Source organism: Rhinolophus hipposideros (genome assembly GCF_964194185.1).
Source record: "Rhinolophus hipposideros genome assembly, chromosome: 3".
NCBI classification, from domain to species: domain Eukaryota; kingdom Metazoa; phylum Chordata; class Mammalia; order Chiroptera; family Rhinolophidae; genus Rhinolophus; species Rhinolophus hipposideros.
Genome location: NC_138049.1, coordinates 76,946,820 through 76,964,717, shown reverse-complemented (window position 1 = coordinate 76,964,717; position 17,898 = coordinate 76,946,820). Strand labels below are relative to the sequence as shown.

General features: G+C 35.3%; 1 protein-coding gene across 2 annotated transcripts in view; it reads left to right on the top strand.

The window, feature by feature from the left end:
• The window catches only part of COL19A1 (collagen type XIX alpha 1 chain), a 313,696-nt gene that overhangs the window by 21,756 nt on the left and 274,042 nt on the right, over window positions 1-17,898 (top strand). For both annotated transcript variants that reach the window (XM_081044396.1, XM_081044397.1), the window contains exons 3-4: window positions 1,847-1,921; window positions 2,779-2,878. In XM_081044396.1, coding sequence (XP_080900522.1) covers window positions 1,847-1,921; window positions 2,779-2,878 — 175 coding nt within the window. The remainder of the gene's footprint in view (window positions 1-1,846; window positions 1,922-2,778; window positions 2,879-17,898) is intronic.

Below are 17,898 nucleotides of genomic sequence, written 5' to 3'. Positions count from 1 at the left end.
TCACAATTGGGATTTAAATTGGTATTACACTGAATCTAGAGATAAATTGACAATTGACATGTTAACATTATTGAGTCTTCCAATCTAAGTATTTGGTTTATCCCTTCAGTTATTTACGAACTTAATGTCTCTCAGCAATGTTCTCTAGTTTTCAGTGCAGAGATCTTAATGAGATGCTTTTTTTAAATAAAAATGACTGAATTTAGATTTAAAAAATGGCAATGTTTACAAAATGTTCAATTTTACTGTTATTTAGGACCTGCAGTTATGTTAAGATCGCTGAGATAGGAATTTCCAAAGTAGCTCAGTAATCTCTAAAATTATACAGTGCTATAATTTAATTTATATGTATTGTAGCTTTTAAATCTGATTAAGTCTAGCACTATTTAGAATCTGATTTATTCTTCTGGTTAAATATATTAAGATGCTTCCCTGTTAATACCCCTGAATTCTGTGATATATTTATTAAAGAAAAGGGCCGAGGAGCTCAGCAGTTAAACTAGAGGAAAAATCAGTAGTTTCCACTTTCCGTAGAACAGGAGATCAGTCTGTTTTAAAGCAGTTCATCCCTCCTCTCTATTAAATGTTTTTGGTCATGAAACCCAAATGTGAATTTTGGACGTGGAGAATTAAGGTCGTGATTGCATGGTATTAAAATGTTTATTTAATGTAGTTTAAGAAGACGTCTCCAATTGTACAGTTAGCTGGGCATATTCTCAAGATTGGCAGCAATTTTGTCTGAATTTCTGAATTAACTGTGACATTCACAGAATCTAACCTGAGTTAGATTTAAACATACCCCCAGTAAGTAAAAGATGAGTGTGTACGTATACATTGCTACGTGAGTACATTATGCAGTGTTGAATATATAAATTCACTCAGTGGAGACAAACTTTATCTTTTATCTCTTTGAATGTTATTTTCTTAGCACATTATACCTTTTCAATGATTTTTATCTCATTTTTCTCATTATAGGCTACTTTTGTATAGCAGAGGCTTTTACTTTTTTGCTTTTAATTTTCTCTTAATAACTTTTATCTATGTTGCTATCTTAGTTCTGGTTGCTCTAACAAGAATATCATAGGCCGGGTGGCTTAAACTTCAAATATTTATTTCACACATTTCAGGAGGCTGGAAAGTCCGAGTTCAGGGTACTAGCATGGAGAAGTTCTGGCAAGAGCCCTATCTGGTTTCCTTACATAGCAGAGAGAGAAGGAGCTTCTGTTTCTCTATCCCCTTATTAGGACACCAATCCTATCATGGGGTCTCTACCTATGACCTCATCCAAAATTAGTTACTTCCCAAGGCCCCACCTCCAAATACAATCACATTGTGGATTAAGGCTGCAACATATGAATTTTGGGGGGCGGGCACAATCAGTCTGTAGCAGTCTCCTTCTGTTTTAAAGTTTAATATCACCTGATACCAAAATCTAAATTAAAGTTATGTTAAAATGTAATAGTAGTTCACTTGTTTTAATATTGGAATATAATTTGCATATGAAAATTTAATGTTGCTAAAGCTAGTTAATTTCCTAATGTCCAGTATGTAGCAACAATAGCAAAGATTAGAATGTTAGAATAATAACAATAGTAATAATAGCTAACACTAACAGGCATTCACTGTCTACCAGGTACTGTTCTGAGCACTCCACATACATAACTATGTAATCTTTACAAACAAACTATTAGGTGAGTAATGTTCTTACCCTCATTTTATAGAAATTTAATAAAATGGTTTAATTAATTTCCATTTTTAAGTTTCTGACTGTATTGTATGATTCAAATTTATTTGAAAAAAAAAGATAGAAAATGTAATGCAAACCCTCAATATTTTTTTTTAATAGAAAAACAATGTCCTATCCTGAGAACAGAGGGACATCGGTTTATACAAGACAACAGAGATAAACTTGAAATTTCAGGTAAGCGTTATAATCCTTTACAAAGAAGCGTTTTGAGTAAAATTATCACCAAACATGTAATATATTGTAGGCGGTTCCTTGACAATGTAATTTAAGATGGTAACATCAATATAAAGCAAATAAATTGTATGCATTGTAGAAATTTTGAAAAACAATAAAGAAAACTTACGAGAAAGATCTCACTACCCAAATACAGTCATTAGTCCCATTTTGGTATATCATTCCTTTCTTAATCTTTCTTCCTTTCTTTTTTTTTTTTTTGTTAATTTAATTTAATTTAATTTAATTTATTTTTAATTTATTAGTTTCAGGTGTACAAGACAAAATCTTTCTTCCTTTCATCCTTCATTCATTCTCATTCTCTCTGCGCGCTCTCTCTCTCTCTCTCTCTCTCTCTCTCTCTCTCTCTTTCTCTCTCTCTCTCTCTCTCTCTCTCACACACACACACACACACACACAGAATCATAATATATATATTGCATTTGAAATCCAAGCATTTCCTCCCTCACATCAACATATATTCTTCTAAAATGGTAATATTTTTTACTTAAGGACTTTTCTGTCTTTAGCCATCAGAGCTGTTACAATGAACTATTCTGATTATTTACTTAGAATAATTCACTAGGTCAAAGAAAATTAATATTTGAGTCTTTTGAAACGTGTTTGATCCTCCTATATCCTAAAAGGAGAAAACGAGTGTGAGAAATTTTGCTGATCCCAAACAGCAGGATTTCATTTGAAATAAATCACTCTATAGCTAAGGACAACAAAATGTCCTATTTAAAAAATCAATATCTCTGTAAATTTACTAAATTTAATAAAACTGCTTGGCTTAGATCATTTGTCGCATTTTATAGGTTTTGACTTAGGAGAGAGCTTTTCTTTGAGACATGCATTTTGTGAAGGGGATAAAACCTGTTTCAAATTGGGAAGTGCACTTCTTATCAGAGATACCATGTAAGTAAAATCATTTTTCTTTATACTTTAACTATTTAAATTAACTGTTTACATTGACTATTTTCTTGAATGCTGTGGTAAATGTTCTGTTTGTGTACTTGTTGTTTTTAATAATTTTTGCAACCTGATCTGGCTCTATGATGTAAATACCATTTACAAGTACAGATAGATGCATAATCTTTAGAGAATAGAAATTAAATTTGGTTTTGAAAAAACGTTATTTTTGTTTAAAGTAGACATGATGAAAATTAGATGTGTAAACTTTTTAAATTAGTGTAAACTTTAAAACATATATATATATATATATATATTGTGATGGCTCGGTGCGATGTCGGAGGGATAGTGGTAGGGGGGATTACGGGGGGTTCACAATGTGAGGGATATAAATGATGAACGTCTAAGTATTACCTTGTCTTGTGCACCTGAAACTAATAATAAAAAAAACAAGAAAAAGAAAAAAAAACATAAGGCACAAAGTAGACTTACAGACAAAAGGCTGATATTTATTATTTATATTTCTACATGCTTTATGCGTGTAGAAAAGCTTCATGATAAATTAAAAGAACTTAGCCCTTAGGTATTCATATTATATCTTGTATAGAATAAATAGTAGAGAAAAACTATTTTTTCATTTTTATTGTTGCTCTTGATATTCATTTAATTTCTTTTTTTTAATTTATTAGTTTCAGGTGTACAAGACAAGGTAATACTTAGACGTTCATCATTTATATCCCTCACCCTGTGAACCCCCCTCCCCCCATCCACTATCCCTCCGACCTCACACTGAGCCATCACATTATATATATAAAATTATAGTTGGCATTCATTAATGTTTAGCTTCTGGTGTACAATGCCATGATCAGGCATCCATAATATCCCTGAGGTGGTTGTAAAGATTTTGTTGGGTATTCATTTCATTTCGAAAGGGATGTACCAAAGGTTTCCTTTGTTATCTTTACTATTCTTTTTCTACTGATAAACCTGGGGTTAAAAAAGAATCACTTGCCATTTAATTATTGACAATTGGTCAGCAACTATACAGGTTAATAATAGTTCCCCATATGTGTGGCTATCTATAACTGGAGGATGGGTCAATAGTAATTAAGAAAGCTTGAGTCATCAGGAAGGCAGTTATAGCTTGTATAGTCAGGATATTTAGTCTTTGAGTCTTAGATGAGCATTCCAGTGTATGAAAACACTACAATGAAGAAAGCATCACAATTCTGCTTGGTTTAAAATGCAACACAGAATAGTCTGCATCAACCAGAAGCATGCTAGACTCCTGGGTGGCAGCCCTGCCCCACAGCCTGAAGAAGGTTTTTATAGCAGCTGACAGCCAACGGCAGCCTGGGAAACTTTCGGTGATGGATAGTCTGTCACACTTTTTCTACAGCCTCTCTTGGGTGGCTCTAGGCACAATGTGAGCCTGAGGTGAGCGGTGTCTGGTCACTGTGTTCTCAGTGTTTTGTGAAGTGGTGACAGTTCCAGCACTGGTACAAGAACTGAATCTGCATTAACTTTAAAAATCACCAGCCATTTGCAACAACATGGATGGATCTTGAGATTATAATGCTGAGTGAAAGAAGTAAGACAGAAAAAGTTGAGAACTATATGATTTCATTCATATGTGGGATATAAAACTGAAAACAACAAATGAATAAGACAAACAAATAAAGAAACAAAAACTCATAGATACAGACAACAGTTTTAGTTGTCTAAAGGGGTAAGGGGTAAGAGGGTAAGGGGGGAGGGAGGTGGTTGATGAGGGTAAAGGGGGTCAAATATATGGTGATGGAAGGGGAACTGACTCTGGGTGATGAACACACAATGTGATATATAGATGATGTATTACAGAATTGTACACATGAAACCTATGTAACTTTACTAACCATTGTCACCCCCAATAAACTTTAATTAAAAAAAAATCAGCAGCCACACCTGTGACTACCAGGGACAAAAACTGAAATGAAGAATGCACTAGAAGGAATCAGTAAATGAATAGATGAAGCAGAGAATCAAATCAGCGATTTAGAAAACAAGGTAGCAGAAAACACCCAATTGGAAAAACAAAAAGAATAATTAAAAAACATGAACACAGTTTGGGACAACATCAAGCATAACAACATTTGCATCACAGGAGTAGCAGAAGAAGAGAGGGAGCAAGGGATCGAGAAACCATTTGAAACAATAATGACTGAAAACTTCCCTAACCTGGTGAGGAAATAGACATATAAACCCAGGAAGTACAGAGAGTCCCAAACAAGAAGTATCCAAACATGCCCACACCAAGACACATTATAATTAAAATGGTAAAGGTCAAAGACAAAGAATTCTAAAAGCAGCAAGAGAAAGACAAGTTACTTACAAGGGGAGTAACAAGGGAGCTCCCATACGATTGTCATCTGATTTCTCAACAGAAACTTGCAGGCCAGAGGGATTGGCAGGAAATATTCTGTGATGAAAAACAAGGGCCTACAACCAAGACTACTTTGCCCAGCAAGGCTATCATTTAAAATCAAAGGAGAGTTAAAGAGCTTGCCAGACAAGAAAAAGCTAAAGGAGTTCATTACCACCAAGCCAGCATGACAAGAAACATTTAAAGGACTTCTTTAAGAAGAAGGGGGAAAACAAAAGAAGATCAAAAATATCAATAATGAAATGGCAATAACTATGTACCCATCAGTAATTAGTTTAAATGTAAATGGATTAAATGCTCCAATCAAAAGACATAGGGTAGCTGAATAGATAAGAAAACAAGACCTATGCATATGCTGTCTACAAGAGACCCATCTCAGATCGAAAGCACACATAGACTGAAAGTGAAAAGATAGAAAAAGATATTTCACCCAAATGGAAACTAGAAAAAATCTGGGGTAGCAATACTTATATTGGACAAAATAGACTTTAAAGAAAAGACTATTATAATTGACAAAAAAAAGGACATTGCATAATGATAAAGGGATCAGTCCAACAAGAGGACATATGGTCATTTAATCTATGACAAAAGAAGCAAGAATTTACACTGGGGTAACAACAGTCTACTTAATAAATGGTGCTGGGAAAACTGGACAGATACATGCAAAAAATGAAAGCGGACCACCTTCTTACTCAATATACAACAATAAACAAAATGGACTAAAGACTTAATTAAGAAAGTTTGAGCTTAAATATAAAATCCGAAACCACAAAGCATCTAGAAGAAAATAAAGGAAGTAACAGACATTAACCTTAGTAATATTTTTAACATCAGACATTAACCTTAGTAATATTTTTACTGCTATATCTCCTTAGACAAGGAAAACAAAAGAAAAAAAATAAATAAATGGGACTACATCAAACTAAATAGTTTTTGCACAGCAAATGAAACTATCAACAAAAAGACATCCTACTGAATGGGAGAAGATATTTGCCAAGATACATCTGATAAGAGGTTAATATCCAAAATTTTAAAAACTCCTACAGCTCAATACCAAAAGAACAAAAAGAATCCAATTAAAAAATGGGCAGAGAAACTAAACATTTCTTCAAAGAAATGTTTACAGATGGCAAATAGACATATGAAAAGGTGCTCAACATTACTAATCATCAGAGAAATGCAAATGAAACCACTGTGAGAAACCATCTTACTCCTGTCAGAATGGCCATCATCAATAAAGCAGCAAACAACAAATCTTGGTGAGGATGTGGAGAAAAGGGAACTCTTATGCACTGTTGGTGGGATTGCAAATTGGTGCAGCCACTATGGAAAACAGCTGGAGGTTCCTTATAAAATTAAAAATAGAACTATCTTATGACCCAGTAGTTCCACTCCTGGGTATTTATCGAAAGAAATCCAAAACACTAATTCAAAAAGATATATACATTCTTATGTTCACTGCAGCAGTATTTACAATTGCCAAGATATGGAAGCAACCTAAGTGCCTCTAATAGATGATTGGATAAAGCAGATGTGGTACATATATACAATGGAGCATCACTCTGTCATGAAAAACAATGAACCTTACCACTTGCAACAACATGAATGGACCTAGAGGGTATTCCCCTAAGTGAAATCAGTCAGAGAGAGAAAGACAAATGCCATATGATCTCACTTATACTTGTATATGGATAGCAAATAGGTATATGAAAGATGTTCAACATCATTAGCAATTGGGAAAACGCAGAGAGAGAGAGAGAGAGAGAGAGAGAGAGAGAGGGAGGGAGGGAGGGAGGGAGGGAGGGAGGAGAGAGAGAGAGAGAGAGAGAGAGAGAGAGAGAGAGAGAGAGAGAGAGAGAGAGAAAAGAAAGAAAGAAAGTGCACCGTGCACCACAGCTGTTTTCGTGTGAAAGCATATATAAATGTTTTACTTCCTGTTGGGCAGCCTAATATTTAAGTTACCAGACAGGGTGGTTGAGAATCTCAGCATTTGAATTCTCAAAGGGAAATAGTATTAATCATCTCATTGCCTATCTTCAGATACTCCATATAAATCATGTTTCGAACTCACCTTTTTCTTGAGAAAAGTTTCTTTTAAGCCTTCTGTTTTGTGATCCTTTAGAAATCGGAGTTTAATCATATGGTTCCTTAAAATAAACTGCTCATTAATTAGTAAGAAATAAGAGTGTTAAGAAAGAGAGTAATTTGATATTGCAGGATATAATGGACGGTTGTGAGGCGGGGCACTTCAGCAGATGTAACTTACAGACCTGTGCTCTCCTGGGTGGCTTTCAGTTGGCTTCACATGTAGGCATAACCTGAGGGCAAGGCGGTTTCACGTTTTGAGTATCCATGTGCAGTAAAGAAAAGTTAATATGTATCTCATATATATCAGGGGGGCCAAAAACATGTATACGCATGACTTGTAGTCATCTTTTGTTATTGGTATATATTGAGTATCACAATTTTAATAGTTGTTTTTTTTTTCCTTTCTTAAAATGTGTATGTGTTTTTGTGGTTTTTTTTGGCACCCTCTGTATATTGGTTTAGATGTTTCTATTAGTACATAATTTTAATTAATGAGTTCAAGAAAGGCAAGATATTATCTTCCTAAAATTAAAATATATTTTATCTCCTGCCCTCTTCCTAATGATTTAACCCCCTGTAATTTTGGCCTGGTGGCTAAAGGACTGAAATGAAAATCTTTTAAAATTCATCAGGCCTGTATGTAAGAAGACTTAACTAATTGTAAGTAGTTGGAAAGCTTGCTGCCACATTTAGGCAATACTATTCCCCTTTGAATAGGTGTGATAATAAATATCTGATACAATTTGAAATTTATGTTCTGACCTTTGGCTCTGAATCACTGGGTGATCAATGTAAGTGAATTCTGTGGCTCCGTGCAGCACAACCTCGGTACCTCCACTACAGGAAACCAGAAGGTATCTGGTTAAGCTGACTAGCAAGTGTCAAGTAGCTTGGCTCATCTCCACTTAACTTCACTCATTGAGCCAAGTGTGCTAGGATGCTTCTCTCGCATGATGCCATTTTGATTTTTCAATGAGACAGGAGTAAAGTTGCAGCTATTTATATATTTGTAAATAAGCTGCCTTGCAGAATCAGCATGGGAAAAGGCATATGCTATTCTGTATGGGAAACGGGGATTCTTTCTGTGCCTGAGCTTGTTTATATTGTTCTGGCATCTTCCAAGTGAGATTTATGAGGGGAGAGATCTAATGAGTGTGTTGGTCAGATACCTAGCTTTGGCATGCACTTGGTGCCTTAAGCATGGCTTAATGTGGGAACCCCAAAGGCTGCTTCCCAAGGGCTCTCCAAACAAACGTTGTTGAACACGAGTTCAGGGACATCTGAGGGGCTTTTTGTGTTTGGTTTTATTTTAACTTCATGTCCATTTTTTCAGTACTCCTTGGGATAGCAAATGGTAAATATTTGGGGGCTTTAAAAGATTTTGGGTGGCATGCTAACTGGTTTTCTAGAATTATAATCCAAAAGGAAAGTTCCTTGGCTTTTTCTATCTACAGATACCCCTTGTTATGTGAAAATAATAATTCATTATTTCTATACATATTGAAAACTATATCCTAGATGATCATACCCTGATTATCTTTAAATTGTGATTTGGCAATTATCCGGGCAAAATAGTGAAGTTTTAAGAGAAATTATACACAAAACATGTACATACTATGGAGCAACTTATTTTCTTGGTATAATATATTCCTTATATTTCATTAGTTGCTTCTAAAAAACATGTTTTAAATAAAAATGTTTTAGCAGATATATAATATTTTAGAAGAATTGATGAATGTTGAATTTTTGCACACTGTTGATTCTGAAAGGGCAACACACCTTTATTTCAACTGACCCATGAGGAAAACAATCAATTTAGAATGTACCAAGGAAGTCAATTTCCTGATTTATTATTGAATTCCAGGATGGAAAAGAGCCCTATCTCTCAGATTCTATGATTGATACCTAGTGGCTCTCAGGATTCTGAGGCCATTTTGGGTTCAGCAGATTTGAGTGCTATGACCCATTAACAGAAAAAGGGGAGAAGGGAATGCTTATAAGTGTTTCAAGCCTGCAGCTTCTCTGATTTAGGATGATTCCTGTGAGCTGCTGGCAACTGAAACATTTCCTAAGAATGGGGGGAAATGAGGCTATATGTGAAAAAAATAATCAATATGGATTAACTTGAATAAGAGCTTGGGTAGAGTAGCTAGACACAGTGGCATTAACTGACAGATATGGTCCCCTTAGCTTTTGTTACAGATAAATAATTCTCCAGTAAAGAGGCGAATTCTCTCTCTGTCTTTTATTAAATTGGTGGTTGCTTTCTGGGAGCAAGGGCTATTTGATTTTACAGCTTTATAGGGGATAAAAGCTGGTAGAAGTGGTAGAAGATATTCTCATTTGCATTTCATGTTTTTATTAACACAATAAACCTCATCAACTGGAAAACCCCAAATTATATATTTGGAAGATGTGTAGTGTTTGTTTTTTTTTTTAAGGGGGTTTTCAAGTTCTCTGGACCTTACCAGTTCCCTTGGGAACAATCCTGAATATGGGGAAAGCTATTATACATATTGCAAGATGATCTGTACCTTGTCTTTGCTACTATTGAATGATTCATTCCATGGGCATGTCTCTTCTATACAAACCTTTATACTACTTCCAGATTTTTATTATTACAAATAACATTACAACAGACTAGAAAGCTGTTTTTCTCTGTGTTTCGGATTATTTCCATAAGATTGATTTTTTGAAATGGAATTCCTGGTTCATTTTTAAAGATCTTGATATATACTTCTAATTATATTCCATCATTGTTTTATCCAACTGTTCTGCATATTACTCAATATCTTCAGTAGCATTAGACATTATTATTTAAAAATTTTATTTTTTTTAAAGTAAAAACTCGTAACAATTACAAGTAGAAGCTATAACTTACTATGTAAGTATCAGGGGGTGCTGAAATATTTCTCTTCTGCTGAAGAGAAGAGGCAGCATTCAATAAGTCACTGAAATGAATGCAGTGTAGTCTAGAGCTCACCCTTTTATTCAATAATCATTTATTGAACATCATTGTGGATTGGGCACTTTACTGGGCTCTGGGATTACACTGGAGAAAGAATGAAGGTCTTGTCATGCCTTGCTGGACCCTGTTGGAGAGATACACAGTGCAAGGAAAAGCTATACTTCTCTCTTGCCTTGACTCAAGAAGAAACTGAGATTATTGCCTTCTATCATTCAAGTATGAGCTACAGAACTCAAACCAATCCTTGTCTAATGAAGACTGAACTTTCCTAAGTATCACACACAGGCTGATTTTTAAATTTCATTCTTTCCCTCTCAAGGGCCTGTTTTCTAACCCATATCTCATTTTTATTGCTCTTCTTTGGGACCTCTCCAAGTTCTCAAAACCAGTTACATTCCAAGGCTCAGAATTATGTTCAGAACTCTGATACTGAAGCTTCTAATTGCTGAATGTTTCAGGAGGATTACTTCACGATTCCATTCAACTACAGAGAATGACTACGTATCTCTTAGGTTTTCATTTGGGGCATTCTATTACTTTTTAGATAGCAAGCTTCCCATATAAGGAAATGTGACTTAGTTAAAAAGTTGTTCCGCTGTTTACATGAGATTGACTGTTACATATAATTCTTATGTCATCACTGTATTTCCTTAATTATAGTTTGGCATATCAAAAATGTGAGACAAGTCATTAAGTCATACAATCTCAAGATGAAAAGCAAAGCATGATAAGTTCACAATTACTGAGTTATTTAAAAGGTACAACTTAGCCAAATTATATATATTAGATAGAACAGAATTTTACGAGTGTTATACAGATTTTAAAAGTGCATGGAAATATTTTCTTCTCCATCAATAGAATTTATTTTTCTCTAGAAAATTCACAAAATTAATATGTTTTAATAACAAATTGCTTTATATGGAAATGACTACTTGTTGGCTCTCAAAATCGGGAGTTCCCCTTGTGAAATCTGAAACTGGCCCTCATACACAGAGGGCAAGGAGAGACCCAAGAAAGCCAAACCACCCCAGATTGGTAGGTAGAAGGTTTAATAAGCAAGGGGACTTACATACGAGACTTGTCTTGAGGTTCATAAGACCAACAGGTCTCTGTAACTGTCAGCTGGAATCTTAAAAGTTTATATAGTAAGTCTTCACTTAAAATTATTGATAGGTTCTTGGAAACTGTGACTTTAAGCTAAACAACGTATAACAAGACCAATTTTACCATAGGCTAATTGATATAGAGTTACATCACTATGGTATATTTCTGGTCGCAAAAACATCACTAAATTTCTAAATAAAGTCCCAAAACAATTATAATACTAAACATTGAAATAAATATGAGCTATACATACATTTAAGAAAGATTAATAAAAAGAAGATAATTATTTTCTAACCTGCTTATTCTAGTTTAAGGTTGTAGTGGCCAGAACCTATCCTGGCAGCTCAGGGTACAAGGCAGGATCCACTCTGGAGAGAACACCCTTCTATCTCAGGGCACACAAAAACATCCACAACTCATTCAGACTGGGACAATACAGACAGGCCCACACACCTAACGTGCACATCTTTGGGATGTGAGAGGAAACAAGTAGCCAGAGGAAACCCATGCAGACAAGGGGAGAAAGTGCAAATTCCCACAGACAGTGGTCCTGGCCAGAAATCGATTTTTTTCCTCTCATCAGTCTTACAATGAAACAATGTTGAATGAAATAATGTTATTCCAGGTGCTGCTATATAGAGGCCTTGATGGGTTTAGTCATGTACATAGTCCAGATGGTCTCAACAACATATTACTCTCTCAAGGCTGTGTCTTTGAAATGGCTCCTGGTGTCAGAAAGGTGTCAGAAGGCACATCCCAAGGAAGGGAGGAGGTGAGGAGCCTCTGACTGCCCAGGTCCAGCTTGTGGTCCATAGAAGTTCACATCCTCTTGATGACCTTCTCTAATATTACTAGAATCATTACTAAATATTACTAAAATCTCCCATATGATATAATAGGAATTTTATCAGTTCAGTATTTACATTTACCAGTTTTGGAAACATTTCATATTATTATCACATCAAATTGAAAGTTGTGATTTTCCTTGAAATTTGAAATTCCTTGAAATTTTTTACAATTAAATATTGCTTGGGGCAAAGTAAAAACTATCAGTAATTGATCATATGATACAACATTCTACAACATTCATATCAATTTTATTTTGTTTTTGTTTTGTTTTATTTTAGAAAGATCATTTAACATATCTACCATCTTAACACATTTTTAAGTGTACGTTATTATTTTTTTATTATTAAACTTATTGGGGTGACAATTGTTAGTAAATTTACATAAATTTCAGGTGTACAATTCTGTATTACATCATCTATAAATCCCACTGTGTGTTCACCACCCAGAGTCAGTTCTCCTTCCATCACCATATATTTGATCCCCCTTACCCTCATCACCCACCCCCCACCCCCTTACCCTCTGGTAACCACTAAATTATAAACCAAAAACAACAAAAGAACAAGACAAACAAATGAGAAAGAAAAACTCATAGACACAGACAATAAGTGTATGTTATTGTTGATATAGGTATAATGCTTTACAGCAAATCGCTGGAGTTGATTTCCTAATTCATTATGGCTAATTTCATGTGAACAATTATCTTAAAATGTCCTTTTGCCATTTACCTACTACTATTAGTGAGGTGGTAGTTAAATGTACTACTTAGGAGTCATAATAATGCAAATGTATTCATAAAGTAATAGAATTAAGGGGTTCTGTTTGGGCAGGCATTGATTAATCTACTTCTACTGTAGGAATACGTTAGATTCTTTTTCTTTCTTCACTCATCTTTTTATCCAACGAATCAAATGTTATAAGGGACAGCAGAGATTTTTCTTGGGTGGGTGTTGTATGTATGTATCTGTGGAGTGTGCACTATGGGTTTTCAGAGTATACAAAAGAAAGAAAGCATGTAAGCATGAACTTCAGTCATCTTTAATCTTATTTGGCCCATAAAAATGCTGTGAGGATTAATTAATTATTAATCTGCAGTTGTTGCAAATGTATTGCTATAATAATTGTTGTAAACCAAAATTTAAGCATGACAGATATATGAATTAGCCAGAGAATTGCATGTAGTAATGACCGATGTTTTGTTGTAGTAGTACTTAAGTATAACTTGATAACAACTTTACAGGTTTTTTTGTAGATTAATAGGAAGGACTCCATGTTTCATAAAATAGCAATGGACAGTCTAACCCTCATCCTCAGACACAGAATCAGATAGTAAAAGATGATTAGGATTTCAGTGATAAACTTTCAAAAGTATGTCCATCAAGGAAGAATAATTGTGTCAGCTAATAAATCATTAATTTATTACCATTTCAATTCTTTCAACATAGCCACAAAGGCTAATCAGAAAATAAGCATGGTAGCCAAAAAAACTGCTTCTGTTACTTTATGCAACTCACATAAGCTTGGTACATTTTGTCCATTGCCTCATTTTTGTCAGTTTGACATTCCCTAAAATGCATTTGTCCCAGATTAGGTGACACTTTTATAATTTTAAACTGAAAAATAATATTCAAATAATTGACTTTAATAATTACTCTCACCATGGCGATAGCTATGTAATTTGAAAACAATCACAGGTTCAGTGAAACTTTTAATTAATAAGGACAGAAATGATAGCACCATGTAGAATTAACACCTAGTTTGTTGAAAAGGAGATTGAATTGACCAGATGTTTTGTACCCACGTTACTCTTCTCATTTGAACCATCTCAACTCCTGCTCTCTGCTTCAGCTGTCCTCTCCAGAAGTGACTCTCCTGTGTTCACCGGTTAACCCCTTCACTTGTGCCTTTAATCCTCTCCTAGTCAGCCTCCTCTAAGACCTTGATCCACCCATGATCCTTTTGCTCTTCTGTTTTCAGTGTCACTCTCCACAGAATCCTAGCCTCTTAATCTACAGATATATACTAATCTTTCTCTGTTCTGGAAACATTTTACCTTGACAATATCTTTTGCTACCAAATTTCCCAAAGGAATAATGTTCCTGACCACTTTAACTTCCTCACATATCCCTTAACCCACTCATGTCTGATTAGGACTTCTAGAACACTATGGAAATTTCTCTTTCAAAGTTACTGGTGATCAATGTCCTCTCTCCAATGCCAACAACCTAAGAGTTGTTCTAAACTGTCTGTGTGTGTCTGTTTCTCTCTGTCATAATCTGTCCATTATTTCTGCCAATTGGAATCCTACATATCCTAGAAAGCTTAGCACACATTCTCCCTTCTACACACGGACTTCAGCAACGTCCTCAGGTAAATCTCCTTCTTTTGTGTGTGATCCAATACACTTTTAAAATACTTTTCCTATAATGCTGATTTCATTCTGACTCAAATAATCTAAATGTTCCCAGGCCACAGGTTGTGGGTACAAATGATGTCACATTAATATCAGCACCTAAATTGTTATGATACCTGCTCTCCACCTGTGCCACTAGAGAACCTCAGCTCCCTCCGGAAAGCTACACTCCGTACTTCTGGGAGCCCCAAATGTGTTGCAGATGTGCTCATGTTCAAAAGCAAATACGCTTCTGTTCTTGTTGTTCTAACCTCCTTGTCAATTTCATGTCATCCCTTCCTTTGCGGTGAGTCCCCTCACAGCAAAAATAAATAAATAAATAAAATAAAATAAAATGCGGCTCTGTGGGACCCAGCCAAGCGCTACTCATAGCTGCTTATCCTCACCCTCCGGTGCCAGAGTTGCCCCATGCCTTATGGCTGAATGTGCAGGGTTGTGTGCTTTGGAAGGTGGTGGCATGGGTTCAATGACCCTCTAACTGCATCCTGGACCCCAAGGCAGTGATACTTAGCACAGAGGCACAGTGTATTTATCAAATATAATTCAATCAATTGTTGGCATTTCTTCTTCCGTGGGGCTCAAAAGCTTGTAGACACACATACCAAGCAATTCTATTATTTTCACGTTGACCATCCCTCTTCTAGTTTACTCATGATAAGAATATATAACATTCCCTTTACTTTTGAGAGCTATATTGAAAAAATACGTTATGATATATTGTCACTATTATTTCTAAGTTCAGCTTTGATGCCAGTGAAAGAAGAAGTTCTAGCAAAGTGCTTCATCCAAATCCCAAATTATATTGAATACTCACTATGTGCCAGGCACTGAGGGTTTAAGGGTGAATGAAGACATGTTCCTTCACATCGAGCTATTTCTCTCTGGGAAGACCAATATGTTAATTATTAGCTATTATAGAATGTAGTAGCAATTTTTAGATTTTATATATGATAGATTCTGGAAGTACGGACAAAGCCATTTTGAGGGAACTGGGAAAAGTTTCATAGAAGATCTGAAACGTAGAGGCTTCAAGGATAAGTATAAATTTGCCAGGTGAGATAGAGAGCCAGTGTGTGATAAAGAGAGTATCTGGTGGTTTTAAGGATCAAGGCAATTTGAAGAATGGTGAGAAATCCCATGTGGTTAATGAATACAGGTGGGGAGAGTGTCTGGGAGGGTGGAGAAAGCTGAAAGGACAAGCTAGGATGCTTTTCTGAAAGGTCTAAGGGGTTTGAATTTTATTCATATAAAAAATGTAAAGTAAAAGGTGAAAGATTTATATGATCAGAAGAGAAACCAGAGTTTATCAATTATACTTCACCAAAGCTTTTTTTTTTTTTTTTTTAAGTGAAGATATGGAAGCAATAGTATTACATTCTAGGCAAAAAAGCTATGTATATGCCGTTGGGAACATCACAGCATTCAGTTAGATCTGGGACTCCCGGACTAATCCTGAAGCAGAAGCCAAGCCCTCAGACTCAGGAAGGACCCTTCAGAATTCAGAGGACCTCTTGGGGCTGGGGTTGGATTTGACCCAGGAAGTATTATTTTTTTTTCTTTTTTGGGTGGAGCACACCTGGAAAAACTCACCTTCAAGGCCTTTCAGAAGCGCAGCTTCTCTAGTCTATCCTTGAGGTTTTTTTTCATCTTCGATTTTTATTATCTGAATGTCGTCTAGTAGTAGGGCTTGTTTTCAAGGGGAAGTCATTTACAGTGTTACAATGAACAAGTGTTAATCATAACAGGTGAAAGATTATTAGAGAGTCATCCAAGCTTTGTTTTCCATTAACAACCTATATGTCTGAATCCCGTCAGCAAACACAAAAAGGCTAAGATTTCAGTGTCTCTAATGGCTGTGGAACTCCACCATCATCACCCAGCTTGTGGGGAAGGCATTTCAGACAAACCCTCCAGGCCCCGCTAGCCAAATTGCTTGAAATGTGACAGGTGATGGTGGATGTCAGCTGGGAAAGAAATGACTTACTATAAACTCCAAGCATCTCTCACTTCACTCTCAGGAAATGTAACTTGTATCTTATTTCTCTTCCTGGAAGATATTCAGCCAGTCAAAGGCCCCATTGATACTTGTAAATACGGAAGTTCTTCATAAACCCTGCCTCACGCTGATTTAGAATGGAGGATTTAATTTGGAAGCCAGTTCTTGATATTTAAAAATAGATTTTTTTCCATTTAACCATTTCATTTTGAAAGCAAAAAACTAAATAAATAAAGGTTGGGTTTGCTAAATATGATTCAGTTCTACCAAAATAGCACTTAAAGAAAAAAAGGGCTTTGCTTCAAGACTTGTGCTATGAGCTGGTTGAAGAATTACCTCTGGAATCATTATAATTCATAACTAAACTTTCTAAACACTTTGCTTTCTAAATGCATCTCACATTCAATGTTTGAAAAACCATTTAAAAAATGAAATTTCTCCGGAATAATTGTATCCTCCTGTTTTTCAGTTCATGAGCACCGAAATTTTCGAAGTTTGTTAATCTTTTTTTCTTTTTCTTTTTTTTTTTTTTTTTAACACATTTCACTCCTTGCAACACATTTCTTATTAAGGTAAAAGAACAAAAAAGAAACTGGTAGTCTTGGATTTTACTTCCTAACCCTCTTATGCTGTAGTTTGATTTTGTCCTCTATTTTTTTCTACATGTGAGCTAGACATGTTACTTGCCACATTTCCAACTGTGGTTCTTTTAGGAATACTGAACCCATACATCAAATCGAACTTGCTGCATCATGAAATTACCAATTACTTAATATACTAAGAAATAAAGAAATTTATGAGCTTCATTATGGTCTTTATTTTTCTAGACAACCAATCACTAGTTGTGCCGAATAAATGAGATCTACTTGATTTCTTCTCCTCATAAAACAAGTTTTAAATAAATGCTTACATGTATTTTAAAAGAGTGAATTACTTTTTTTAAGTTTCACGATTTTCCCTGGCTTTGCAATGCTTACAGTGCTCCCCATTTGAAAGGGAATGTGAAAAAGCAGTTTGTCCCCTTAAGGCATTTCTTATTCATTGGGGCAGTCAGGAATGCCCATTGTTTGTTCCTTGACATCCTTCTGTCCCTGAGAGACCAGACAGTTCACCTTTATTAAGTTAACTTTGTGTATAGCTATGTTAGGCATTGATTTCACACTTCAGGAGATGAATCGAATGGAAGCTT